Source organism: Heterocephalus glaber, unplaced genomic scaffold, assembly GCF_053883595.1.
Source record: "Heterocephalus glaber isolate CG9 unplaced genomic scaffold, H.glaber_assembly_v1.0 deba00001569, whole genome shotgun sequence".
Classification (NCBI taxonomy): domain Eukaryota; kingdom Metazoa; phylum Chordata; class Mammalia; order Rodentia; family Bathyergidae; genus Heterocephalus; species Heterocephalus glaber.
The window spans coordinates 8,416,865-8,431,151 of NW_028258354.1; the positions used below are offsets into that span (position 1 = coordinate 8,416,865).

Consider the following 14,287-nt stretch of genomic DNA (forward strand, 5'->3'; position numbering starts at 1 on the left):
TTGTCTGCTTTAAGGGGAAAAATGGTTAATTAGCATTTCTGGAGATCCTTAGGGATGCTTCTGGAAAGCAGAAAGTACCGTTTAATATGTCTGATAAAGGCTTCTTCCCTAAGGAAGAAAACACAGAAGTTTATGGTCCAGTTATGCCTTGTACTCAGTGGAGTTCAAAGATTTATTACTTTTCTCTTGCGAGAAACAGTTTTCACAGTAATTCAGATGTTGGCCTGAATCAAGGTACCAGGAACCCATCAGTTTCTGGGGAATCCTGAACACCCTATGTAGTAATAGTCATGTTCATGCAGAATTACTGGGAGGGCTCAAAGAAAGAACATCTGTAGGTTCTTGATGAATGGTTATTATTTATACCAGGCTGGCTTCATTTAAAATCCTGGCTGTTATCAGGGAATGTGTATCTTCTATGCCCAATATTTACTAGAGACTTATCTTTCAGTGGCCTCTTAGCTCCTATATCTAGATATATTTTGGATACTAGCCACAGCTCAAGACTCTAAGGGAACTATACCAGCTCTTATCTATGTCTACAGCGGTATTAGAGTTGACACATAATTTGAAGGGGCAATCATTAGGAAGTCATTTATGGGCCTGTATAAAAGGTGAACTGGGCCAACTAAACTACCATTAGATTTTTCTATAACATAAAATCTTTTCTAATTGACACTTTCTGAAAGTGAACATAGAGCCTGCTATTGTTTCTAATATTGTAGGAAATGTGATTTTTTAAAAAGCCAAACATATGGCCAATATGTTCTCCAACTTAACTTCTCCAAACAACAACTAAATAATGCAGGCTCTCCAGGTTATTAAAATGTACCAACAGGAATAGGCATACATGAGTAACGATCATATATGGCAGGCTGTGAAAATGCCATGAGAAGATGTTGCTCTGTGTGTACGAGGAGCAGGCAAAGACAGTACTCTGGCTGGGCAAGGGGGAAAATCAGGGACGTTCCCATAGGAAAAGCCTCTGAATTAAATCTCAAAAAGACTTGGGTGTTTAAAGATGGGGAAGAAGAGTAGACTTGGCAGAAGGAATAGTTTTAAACAAATGTGGAAGACTGAAGATCATGTACTAGAGACATGTTCATCTGGCTGGTGCAAGGAACAAAGATCAGATTAGAAAGTTAGACTAAATTACAACAAGCCTTGAAAAGCAATTAAAGGAATCTGGCTTTATTCTCCAAGCCACATGGTGCCACTGAAGGTTTCTGAGCAATGAGGAGTCAGGTAGTTCTCTGAGAAAAGTCACCCGATAGCCATATGGAGGCTGGATTGAAGGAGGCAGGGAATGCCGCTAGGAGGCTATGCAACTCTCTGGGCAGGAGGTGATGAGGATATAAATTAGGATAGTCAAAGTGAGAATGGAGTGACAAGAGAGACAATGCAGAAGTAGATGTGACACAAGGTGGCTACTAAATGGGCATCAATGTGAGCCAGGGAAGGAATAATGTAGAAAATACTTTACTGTACAAAATATAAACGGAAAAACCTCATGTGGTACCTCTGGAGCTGAAGACAGGAATGGTTTTATGTAGATGTTGGAGTCATGCACCTTCAGGTCATGGTCCCCAAGTCCCCTGGTCACTCCAATAGTTGCCATTACCCGAGCCTAGGAGTGTAAACAGAGGGTCATCAGAAACACACACATAGTGAAAACATCCCACCACACTACTGCTGCTATAGGCTGAGCGTGATGAAAGAATTTCACAATTCTTCCTGCCCATCTTTCCATGTCCCTTGCTGTCAACTTAGGTGGGAAGTTGTTATCAAGAAATGGCTCACGAAAAATCACTTTTGTGTTTGGTTTTTCTTCCAGTTATCCTAAGCTTGTTGGGTTGCTGCTATCTCTTCTCAGCTTTCTTTTGTACAGACTGGAAGGGAGAGTGCTCAGTAAACTAACAGTGTATATGTGATGCTTACAGTTGCTGAAATCAGTTCATATCCAATCCAACAGCATCCACACATCCACTCACCCTTCTATAACACAATTGCTTTACAAATATTTCCTGTACCTCAGTGATGTCCATGACCCTGTGATAAGCAGTAGCAAAAGATGTACAAAGCCAGAGGCAATGCCTATTTTCTCAAAACTCAATTATTAAGCTTTATGGATGGAAAAAAATACATCATTATCAACTCTGTGGTCTATCCTTCTAGCATTCCTACAGATTCCCTCTGTGTAGAAAGGAACAAAATGTCACTAGTCCTGTAGCTACTCAGAGAACTCCAAGCTGAGACTTTATGATTTTTATAAACTGTTTTTATGAATGGCTTAAGGAAGCAAAACAATATACTAAAACCTACAGAGTCAATTTAAATACTTCCTTGGATGCCACAGGTTTGATTTACCCAAGAGCACTTGCTATGTGCAGATACCATGTGGTGGGGGACACAAATGTCTAAGGCCTCATCCTTACAAGAGAGGAAGTTGGTAAGGGAGATAAGAGGTACTACATATCTAAGTAATAACATATAAAATATGGTTAGATGCTAAAGACACATGAACAATGGCTTATGTGAGCCTGTAGGAAATAAAAATTATGCTCAAAAAGGCCCCTGGAGGAGGTGGTGCAAAGCTGAGCACTAAAGATAACACCAAGGCAAGTAGACACAGAGAGATGGAATGAAGCCCAATGGCTTAACTCTGAAGTCATCAATAACACATTGTGTGCAATGTCATCATTCGAAAGCCTGAGCTAGAATCTTCCCTCTATTACTTAGTAAGAGTAACTATTTCATAGAGGCGAAGATGAAATAAATAAATGCTAAAAAGCTTTTATAATCCAACACATTATCTCCATTTTCATCCTACTTTCCCAAAAGACTGAGAATTTTGGAACTGACCTCCAATCAGAAGGTAGGGAGAGTTTATATTAGGGTAGAAATAAGGCCATGACATGTTTTTCTAAGGGCCAGCATCAAAGGAAACAAAACGCAGACCTGAGAGGTGACGCAGGGGGACCTCTGATCTGGCAGGTTGTAGAAACCATTTGCTCTGCTGGGAGGCTGGGCAGGCTCCCTTGCAGCAAAGAAGTGTTCAGCTCTAAAAGTGAAGATTCTGGTTTCCTTGTGGCCTCTCTTCTCTCTCCCTAAAATACCAGCTTCTCAGGCTAAAAAGAGCACATGCTGTGGTGAAGTCCAAAGAAATCTGATGCTCCTGCTAGTGACTGAACTTGTTTACAAAGTATACAGGTGTTACCCATACAAATCCTTAAAAGCACTTCTGGAAATAAAACAGCTGAGAAAGTACTGAGTCTCTTGGTAGGAAAATGCAGAGAAGAAAACAAACAAACAAACAAACAAAAAACAAAAGCCTTGTAAGGACCTAGACCGCATTCTAAGAAATCATGGAGTCCCCAGACTCGGAGGGTGTGCTCTTTGGCTAGGGCAAGTCTACCAATAAAAACAAACAGTGACATAGTGGCTTTTATATAGGCCAACAGGTACAGTGGCAATACCTGCTTGTGATGGCTAGCTGCTCATCACACAACTGCCAAGCCTTAATTAACTGAAATGTTTGAGGAACATGTTTATGTAACTGAACTGAACTTTTTACTTAACTGAAAAACCCTTAATCCTTTATATCTCACTGCTGATAAGATTCTAAGAACACAGCCCATTCTTCTGTGGATCAAGGAGAGCACAGTAACTGAACAGCTTACATAATAATTAAGATTTATTGAAAGTGTGCCATGTGTCAGGGACCAGGCTAGGCAGGTACTAGGGAAACAAAGATAACAGGATGTGGTCCTGACCTTGCTCAGACTCATGGGATCAAGCAGATAATATGAGAATCTCAGCCCCAAGAAGAAGTGCAGCTGCTGGTGTTGGTCACTGTGCTGAACAACCCATGCTAACAGTAACTACTGGACTGAAAAGCACATAGCTTCCCACCAGGAATGGAGATTGTCCCCATCGTGACTCTCAACCAGAGTTGTAGTGGAATGGGTCAGTAGTTTATCAAATGACATGGGTCAGATATTTGTGTTTTGTTTCCATTCATAAGATTCCTCCTTCCATTAAAATCAGTGCTGGAATACACTGAGGCCAAAACTGAATCCTTTGTGCCCACTTTCTTATACAAACACTCTGACACACACAACCCACACACATTCTGCCCAGGAAGGCATGCTTTGGTTTTCTTGTGAGTCATTTCTTCTTGATACAAACTACTGAATGCTGAAAAAAAATTTTTAGTTGAAGATTCTTAGTATGACCCCATTTTTTTCTCTTCTAATTGGAACTGTATTAATGCTGAGAGTTAAAATGTATTAATGTTCAGAGGAACAATGAGTGATTCAGAAAGTATTTATTCCAACCGGGAAATGGAAATGTCATCTCCACCCCAAGATTTCACTCTCCTCCAGACCTGGAGATCTAAGTCTTCCTTGGAGAGATCTGTAGGCTTCCAAAATTTGGTTCAACCATGTGCTACTCAGTGTTTGCTTCTGGGAGCTCTTTGTGGTCTTTGCTCCTTCAGCTTTGGGCTCGGGTTGATGTGACCCTATAGTTTAATTACAGTGAAGCTTAGGAGTCCCTTCTCTGGGTCAAGTAGAAAAGCAGTCTGAACCTCCATGGTAGAGCATGAGAACAGCAGAAAAGGACAGAAATCCACAGCTTATTCCTGGTGCTGCCCCATGCTGGCTGTGGGTTTCTGCGAGAGCAGCTGAAACCTTATAGTTCCTGCTGCTTCCTCTACCAAAGGCAGGTAGCACTGCAGGCTTACCTGCTTTTGTTATTAGATATAAAAGGAGATGACATACATGAAAGTGGTAATGTTTAAACACTATAAAAAGATACTCAAATGGACTGGGGAGGGGGTGTTATTTTCACAGAATTGACTTTCACTCCTTGTGTTCACAGCCCATCTTCCCTTGCCCCCAACCTCTTTGGACCCTTAAGACAGGTGACCTGAAGGGTGATGGGTGTGATATTCTATCATGCTGTCAAGGCTGTAAAATCCTGAATGGTCAGTAGAACACACATAGCCAAGGGCTATGCAGAGCGACAAGGGACACGGCCTCCTCCTCTTCATCCAGGGAAGCATGCGTGCCTACCTTCTTGCCTTCGCCATATATAAGAGGAAACTTCAAGTCATCATCCTCAATGGTTTTGTATGCCCTGTAGGGGGATAAACAACATTTTAAAAAAGACTTGCATTCAATTAGTGACCCTCTGCCCTGACACAGGCTGCTAGGCACTTCATTCTCCTGTGCACTCACCACAGTACCTCTCCTTTTATTATATATAGTTATTGTGTGTGTGTGTATATGTGTGTGTATTTTAGCAAAGTAGAAAATACCAAGTCTTTATACGATTAAAGAGAGAAAGCAAATATTGGCACATTCATCATTAGTGATACGGGGAGATGGACTTCGGTCCTTAGGGTCTACGTAATAATGAGGTGACCTAGTGACAATGACTTGGTCCTCATGCCAACTTGCAACGGTGAGAAGCAGCAGAGTTCAGAGGCGGATGGAGTGTGAAAATGCTTCAAGAACCAGTTCTCACCTTCAGGGCTGTTCAGTGAGATGCCTGGGGGAGGGATAGTTACAGCCCATTTGACCTCCGGATGATATTCAAGGTTGGCACAAAATTTTCTGTTTCACAATAGCTTTTAAATGACCATTCAGCACACAGGAAGAAAATCCAGTTATGCTTCAAAGGTTTATTTCAGACATGGTTATTCAGATGCCACCACCAGCAAACGAAGCCTATGTCTTACAGTTTTGCTCATAAGCAAGTTAAAAAACAACCAAACAAGAAAACAAACAAACATTGTGCTCAATTATTAGCTATAGCACCCTGGAAAAGCAGCTTTGCCTTTTTCATTTTCAGTTTCCTCATCCGTAAGATGAGGATTATACACAGGATATAAAGATCTTAACACAGAGTCTGTACTTATTAAGATCCAATTAGCAGCAGCTCTTACTAATAGTTATTAGATAATTTATACTTGGCATGAGTTCCCCTTTCTACAAAATGGAGGTATCACTGCTTATTCACTACCTCAAAATTGATGTTCTCTATGGACCTCAGAATCTTCTTTAATCAAACAAAGAAGACAAAGTAAAAGACGGGATAGGTTAGGTGTTAGAAGTTGATGCTTTTCTACAATAAAGTTGCCTGAGTGCTGAGAAAAGCTATTTTATGACATGGCCTCCCAACCCTATATACACTTGAGAGTGAATCAGAAATCAAATTTATGGAAGCTTTTGATATAGAAAAGAATGCAACCCTATTAAAAAAGTGTGCAACCCCAAATTTAAAGTAAATATATCCTTACTGTCCAGGAAGGTGTGTGATTAAGGTGTTCCTTCCCAGAGGGTAGAGAAATAGTAAGGGTTTGGCATCCAATGAACCAGGGCTCAAGTTTGGTCCCAGGTAAGTGCATGTGCATTCTGGACCTCAGGAACCTCATAATCAAAAAAGGCAAAACTGGGGCTCACTCCGGGGTTGTCAATAAGTTATTCACACAGGCCACAACTATGAGCTCAATAAAGGCTAGTTATTGAGACTATTCCATTGAAGTTATCTAACAACTGAATTTTCAAATTAACACAAAGAGGATAAAGCCACTTGGATGTTCTATATACTCGCATGAACTATTTAAAACACTGCATCCACAAGTCACTTGAGGAACAAATAAAGATATTACTAGACCTATGCTCAGTTTGGGGATTGATCAAGTTTGGAGACCAGTAGTTCTCAACCTTGGCTGCTTGTTGAATCTCCTGGAGGGACTTTAAACTATTCTTATGACCAGACACATCTCAGAGCAACTGAGGCAGAATCTCGAAGGCATGAGACTTAAGCATCACTTTTTAAAGCTTTGCAGGGGATTCAATGTTCAGCCAAGGTTGAGATCCCCATTGCAGACTCAGGAAGCTAACGTTCAAGATGTGTTAAGGAATAAACCCCTCATCAGCCTGACGCTTAAGAGGACAGTCCCCAGATTCCAGGCAGGTGAAGGGAATGGCCTGAAAAGGGGCCTGAAATGACCACAAGCAAGACTTAGGGAGGCCACGTAGAAGATAGAGCTGCAGGAGAAGACAGGCCCCGGAAGAGGAGGGTGGGTGGGGACTACATTGTGAAGGGCTGGCCTTGAAATTCAGTCATAGGGCTCTGGAATTAGACAGGATGCAGGAGGAGGCAGCTCTAGAATAAGGGACAGACATTACTTGAAGCTTACTATAGGTTGGCTAAGAGCACTCTTAACTGGCTTGTAAAAGGCAGTGAGAAAATTGTTCTCTAACTCTTCCATAAGCCTAGGTAATTGAATTCTCTTGGGTCAGAGACTTTAGGGAGCATGAAATCCATGGTACCACAGTTCTGAAAAACAAATACTTGTCTTGGAGTTGTTACTCATGGGACCAAGACAACTGCAAATTTTAATATAGTTTAGCTTCCATTTCTTTATCTTCAGGAACAACAAATAATTTTTAAAAAATGACAATCTTGGAAAAGAAAGGTTTCTTCTGTTCCTGCCAGTGTTGGTTTTCAATCAAATGTGAACCCTTTTTTCTCCCCTAGCAACAAATGACAAGGACAATATTTACAAATAAGGAGTGAAAGTGCATCATATAAAGGTAAGTGGACTTCCATTCAGTTAGAAAATCTTACCAGGCATGGTGGCACAGGCCTTAATCCCAGCACTCAGGAGTCTAAGGCAGGAGGACTGCCATGAGTTCAAGTCCAGCCTGGGGTGCACAGTGAGTTCAAGGCCAGGCTGAACTGTGAGACCCTGTCTCACAAAATTAAAAAAAAAGAAAGAAAATCTTAAATAATAAAGCATAAATATTAGGGCCAGGAGTATAGCTTAGGGATAGAGTGTGTAGTTAGCATGAGTGAGGCTTTGGCACCAACCAACAAACCAGCACCAACCAACAAACAAACAACAAAACATCTCAAGAGTTAAAACTGGAAATCTGATGAGAGTTTGTATAAATTAAATGACAGTACCATAATGTGGGAAAAAATTTTCATCAGCTGTTCCTCAGACAAAGGTCTACTATCTAATCTATAAAGAACTTTCAAAAATCAGACCTCCCAAATTTAAAGACCCAACCCAAAATTGGGCATCTGAAATGAACAGACATTTCTCAGACAAAGAAGTAGAAATACCAAACAGTCATATAAAAAAATGTTCAACATCACTGGTCATTTGAGAGATGCAGATGAAAACAACACTGAGATTCCACCTCATCCCAGAAAGAATGGCTGCTATCATGAAATCAACCAATAACAAATGCTGGTGGGGCTGTGGGGAAAGAGGAACCCTTCTCCATTGTTGGTGGGAGTGCAGACTGGTGCAACCACTGTGGAAATCAGTATGGAGATACCTCAAAGAACTAGGTCTGGAAGTCCCATTTGACCCAGCTATTTCCCTGCTGGGCATCTTCCCCAAAGAATTAAAAGAATCATACCACAGTGATATATGTGCTCCCATGTTCATAGCAGCACAATTCACGATAGCTAAAACTTGGAAACAACCCAACTGCCCATCAACTGGAGACTGGATAAAGAAAATGTGGGTTTTTAAGAATAAAATGGAGTACTACTCAGCCATTAAAAATGAGAAACTAGAGACATTCATAGCTAAATGGATGCACATTGAGGTGATACTCTTAAGTGAAATAAATAGGACACAGATATAAATACCCAACAGTTTCTCTAGTGTGAGAAACTGAAAGTGTAAATAAGGACTAAAAGGTATAACAGATAATGTGAAATAGGAAGAAAAGGTGCAAAGGAGAAGGGGAAATGGGAGGGGTAGGGAAAAGAAAGAAGGGAACGGAATTAACATGAGAAAAAGAAAAAATGGAAACAAAGTCTTTGTAGATATGGAGGGGTGGTGGGGTTGAAGGGAGGGCAGAGGAAGGGGGAAAAATGAGAACCAAGATGGATTACGTAAAGGTGCAAATTCCCAATGATGAATGTCATTATATTGTATACCTTAAATGCACCAACATAATTAATAAAAAAATTGAATGAGTTAAAAATAATTATAGCAGCTATGATTTATTAAGCATCATCCACATACTGTACACTGAACTTGGTACTTATTTATCATGTCTAAAATCTCCTGGAAGACCCTGCAATGTTCTAACTTACAGAGGAGGGAACTGAGGCTCAGAGAGATTCATTTATGTTCCAAGATCATATACCAAGTTAGTGGTCCTACAGTCAGACTCAGGCTTCCTCAGAAAACACACCAGAGAAATGTGCCACCAGGGCTCAGCTTTGGAATGTTATCTCATGTAGCCAAAGAGTCTGAAGCAGGACCATTACTGTCTACCGTGCAATGGTTGACCAGCACACATTCGCCAGAGAAAAGAAGACTTTTGGCAAAAAAGGAGAATTTTCTGCACAAATGGCAAAGAACAAAACGTGGTCATGTGGAGACAGAACTGGTGGCTGCTGTGCTGCAGCATCTACATGGAAGAAAGGAGAAATCAGCAGAAGTGACATGTGTGTTCTTAGACCTGCCACTGCTCAGCTACTTCATCCTGTGGGATACAGCCTGGTGGTGTCTCACAGAGAACAGACCTCCCCCAGATCTGCTGTGCAGCTGAGGAGCCACCCCAGGTCCTGCCTGTTTGGAAGGCCTGTCTGCCATTCTGTGCTACAGTCCACATTTAGGCTGTTGGCCCGACTTTACGTTCACAGCTCGTCCTTGGCGTTCATTCTTCTCATGTGGGGGAGGTGACAGGATAAGAGAGAGTTTTGAAGCTTTAGAGCTTCAAGACATGCAGGCACTTTGGATCTGAGACTAAAGAGAATGTCTGGCATTGAACCAGTCCCTCTGCACCAGCTCTAAGATTTTTGAAATCCTGATTTAAGAAAAAAAAAAACAAACCTCCAAAAAAAATCACTCTCTAGTTTTACAAAACTATAGCTGACCAGAGATTATATTCCAATAATTACTTGTTACAAGATAGCAAAACTGAAAAGCTTAGGAAAGATTTTTAGAATACTCTTATTCTGGGTCAATTCCTTTATGAATATTTATGAGGCCAAGTGACAAAAGGATGAGATAAGAAAAAAATGCAAGGCTTAAAAAGGGTTGCTAAATTCTTGGTTTTCCCTAACTCAGAAGCATTGTTCTCGTAAGTTTCCATTACATTTTTTAAAAGTAACAGTTTCCTTTGCAATGTTGATGATTATGCAGTTAAAAAAATAAACTGTTATTGTTTTGGGCACATCAGAGGGAGAGAAGCTCAGCATTAGATGAGACTGAAAAGCCACTAGGTCAATGGTACCCCAAGTGTGGGAGTCTCTGCTACAATGCCTCTTGTGTTGGCTCCAGCCCTCTTCAGGATGGACTGCTGTAGACAGTCACTGTTCTTACCCAGTATCAGCCCATTTAAGTGGAGAGCAGAACTGGGAAATTCTGTCTTATACTGACCCAAACTCACGGTTATATTTGGTCTGTCTTGTGGCAATGAAATAAACTCTGTCTTCTGCATGAGAGCTCTGCAAATATTCCTCTTCCCTAGTTCTTTTCGCTATTTTTCATGGGACCTGGGGGACCATCCCCCACCATTCAAGTCACCATTCACTCAACAAATATTTATTAATCAAGCACCAAAAATGCTGTATCCTCAAAGAATGACAATCAACATTGAAAACACTTAAGGCATAGTTCAAATAAGAATGAAATGATTACTTCTTTTGATTTGAACCTTACGCTTTTAAATGAAACTGATAAGGCTTATATTTATGTTTGTGTGTTTTGGAGAAAACAAATATCACACAAAATACATCCTAGTTCGCAAGAAAAAAAGACCTGAAAAGGTTTGTTTTGCTTTGGGTCAGAATATCTTGTAGTTTATATTGACAAAATGGATATTTATTTTACTGTGAATCGAGGGCTTCATTGCCTTTATTAATTTTTATCTTGTTAATTTCAGTCCATTGTTCTAGCCCACTGACAGGTTTGTGAATTTGGATCCTTCCATCCAAAATATCAGCTCTCCTATGCTATGTAATATTAAATTTGCTAAACAATTCTGCTATCCTTACCCAAATCACTGAAAAAAATGTTCAGTGCAACCAAGCCATTAGAGACCTTCCTGTAGGATAAGCTACCTAGAAAAGGGGTATATCAACATCTCTTGGAGGTGTGTAGAGGAAAGTGTGCAATTTGAAAAATCATACTCAACATTATAATTCTGTCTCATGGACATGAAAACTCTATTATTTTCCTTTTTAATACAAAGAAAGATGATAAAAATCTTAGCAGAATCTTACCCAGTGGAAAGGCTCAGGAGGTAGGTTCAACAACAGTGGACATTGACACTAATGCTTAAAATGAGTGTACTCAAGGCTTTTAAAGGGCTAACTAAAAAAGCACTGATTTAGACAGAAACTGTTCTCATCAATTTTGACTTTTGGGGGCTAGCTCTCAGGTTATCTAGAAAGCAACTTAACTGAGCCATTATCCACTCAGTGTTTTTCTATCTTGTACAAAAGGCTAGGAGAAGAAGCTATCAGTTTTCTTATGAAATCAAAATATATCCATGTACACCATGTCTCTGCTCAGCCAAAAAGGAATATTTCTTTCCAAAAAGGAAATATTACTAACTGACCTTGATTCATTAGTGTACACAAGATGACTCCACAGATTCTACCACCTCCAGTGGATGCTGTTCCTTCAAACTCCTCTCACTCTTCAGGGAGTAAGGAAGGGAGAGGGAGAGGGAGAGGGAGAGCGACAGAGAGACTGTTCCCCTTTAACCCCTGAATCTCTCAGGGCCATGAATCAGTCCTCACAGCCAGCCTCTCAAACCTCTTCCCACCTTCCCTGATGACTTCCGCCCTGGTTCAGATTTCACCTTCAGCAATTATACAGACTTTGATGGTGCTTCTGGAATCCTGGCTCTGTAACACTTAGCCACTTCCCCAGGACCTTTTCCTCATCAGCACCTTGGTTAAGCAGGCTGTACCAAGAACACCCTTCATCTTGGAGATTCAAATTCTGAACCATCTTCCCTCTCTTACTCTTAGGCTGTCTCTTTCCTTAGTTCTGCTATTCTAACTACCTTCTGGCCACACTTCTTCCTAATCCAGCCTCTGCTTGGCCCAAATCTTTCGGTACTTTTCTTGCTAGCAGCCTAGAATTCTTCATCCTCTTGATTTTGTGGTAATACTGTATTCTGTCTACTAATATTATGCCAAAACTGGCACCTCTGCGTTCAAAACAAATTCACAATCCTAAATTTTCCCCACTATCAGGTGGTCAGAGATCTGGCACCATTGTGCCTTCCCACACAATCACTACCAGTTCATATAATTCAGGCAAGGGCAACAGTGCTGGGATGCTGTCACTAGGGTGATGGCATTGAAGTGTTGAAAACTGTTCAGATTTGTCCCTTACTTCTGTCCTCAGAGCAACCAGAGTAATTGCTTTAAAATGTCAAATCATGTCATTATTCTACTCAAATCCTCCAATGATTTCCCATCATACCTTAAAGCCAAATAATCAAATGCCTTTCCTTGAAATTGCTCCCTTCTCCCAACTTTTCTAGTCCCCTTCCCGGTTTTATTTTTCTGCACAGTATCTACTACCACCCAACAGTTAAAACATCTTACTTCTTTTCTGTTTCTTTTCTCTACGGCTTCCCCACACCCTTTGAGTTCTGTGAGGACAGAGATGTTTGTTTTGGTAGCTGTGGCGTTCCTGGTACCTCCAAGAGTGGCCAACACATTTATGGGTGTCCAATAAACACTCAACTGCATACTGCCTTCCCCAAGCAGAGGCTTTCTTCTACCCTTACATACTTTCCTTTCTACACATATTTAGAGAACAAAATCAAAGAGCCGCCTAGGTTTCTCTCCCTGCTCTAGGGCTTTGGAGTGCTGTGCTACACTGACACTTAGGCTCAGGCACAACCCCTTGTTTCTGGCTCGACCGGCTCTGTACTGCAAATCAGAGTTTGGTCCGACCAGTGATGCCTATGACTGTGGTTTACCTATTTATATTGAAATTTCAGGTTCTCCTTTATTACCTATACATTAATAGTTACAAAGCAATAAAATACAATTTATGATACTCTGGCTATTAACTTTCTCCAGATAATTTCTAAGTGCTACCTCAGAATGGTAATGTTTTATTTTATTTTTGGTGCTGGGAATGGGACTGAGGGACTTGTGATTGCTCGGTAAGTGCTCTACTACTGAGCTATATGGCCAAACCATGAATGGTAGTTTTCAAAATCACAGCTATTCTACAGAATATTTTTTTTGTGTATAAACTGAGTTGAAAGGCAAGTTTCCCATGTAAGAAGTTCTTCCAGTCTGGGCATGATGGCACATACCTCTAATTACAGGTATCTAGAAATCTTAGGCAGAAGATTCACTTGAGCCCAGGAGTTTGAGGCTAGCCTGGGCAGCTCATAAAATCTGGAGGAGGAAGAGGAGGAATAAGAGCAGAAAGAGGAAGAGGAGAAAGAGGAGAAGAGGAGAAGGGGGAGGAAGAGAAAGAGGAGGAGGAAGAGGCTGAAAAGGAGGAAGTGGAAGTTCTTCCTAGCCTTTGCTGGATTCCTCCACTTACAACCAGTGCCTCCAATTTGACTCTTAGATTCACAGGCCCAGAACCCAGAATTCACACTTTGGCATCAATCATATAGGTCACTTCCCACGATCTCCCTTCTCTTCTAGGCCATGACCTTCCACTAAAAAGAGGAACAGAAAAACCGCTTGTTTCCCTAAGTCTTAATTTCCTTAGCAGGACTTCAAAGTCACTTAGAAAGAATGTGATCCCTTCTGGGGGAATAAAGGACTCTCTCCCTTTGGGGACAGCAAAATCTCAACCTCCCCTCACAGGGCTCTGGTGACATGCACCCGTGAGTCACATTCTTCCACTAACCTCTCCACATTGTCTTGGACGCTGCTCCTCCCTGGGGATCTCTCTTCCTGGATTCTCTCTTCCCTCCTGGCAGAGTGCACTGTGGTGTATGAAGGCACACCAGGCTTGAAGTCAGAGGTTCTGAAGTCACATTGCAATCCTCACCGTGAACTAGCTGCGTGAACTTGGGAAAGTCCCTAAAACCTCCCTGAATTTGCTTCTTCGGCTGGACCCATATAGGATATTTGCAAGGATTAAGTCAGTGCAAATATTCCTGGGAAAGTCTTTTGTGAAGGCTAAAGTGCTACTTAACCACTGAGTTGTGGCTACGAAGGTCATAGGAGCTTAATTTATTCTTCAGTGCAGTTGTGAAGTTCAATTAGTCCTGAAGCAGAAGGCACAGCACACACCCACAGAAAA

At 41.1% G+C, this 14,287-nt stretch overlaps 1 protein-coding gene across 9 annotated transcripts in view; it reads right to left on the reverse strand.

The window, feature by feature from the left end:
• The window catches only part of Ppm1h (protein phosphatase, Mg2+/Mn2+ dependent 1H), a 334,373-nt gene that overhangs the window by 86,980 nt on the left and 233,106 nt on the right, over window positions 1-14,287 (reverse strand). For all 9 annotated transcript variants that reach the window (XR_015443411.1, XM_087192356.1, XM_087192359.1 and 6 more), the window contains 2 exons: window positions 5,076-5,139; window positions 1,520-1,627 (listed from right to left, as the gene is read on the reverse strand). Coding sequence is in view for 8 of the 9 variants with exons in the window: in XM_087192356.1 (XP_087048482.1) it covers window positions 1,520-1,627; window positions 5,076-5,139 (172 nt within the window). In the remaining variant the exon portion in view is untranslated. The remainder of the gene's footprint in view (window positions 1-1,519; window positions 1,628-5,075; window positions 5,140-14,287) is intronic.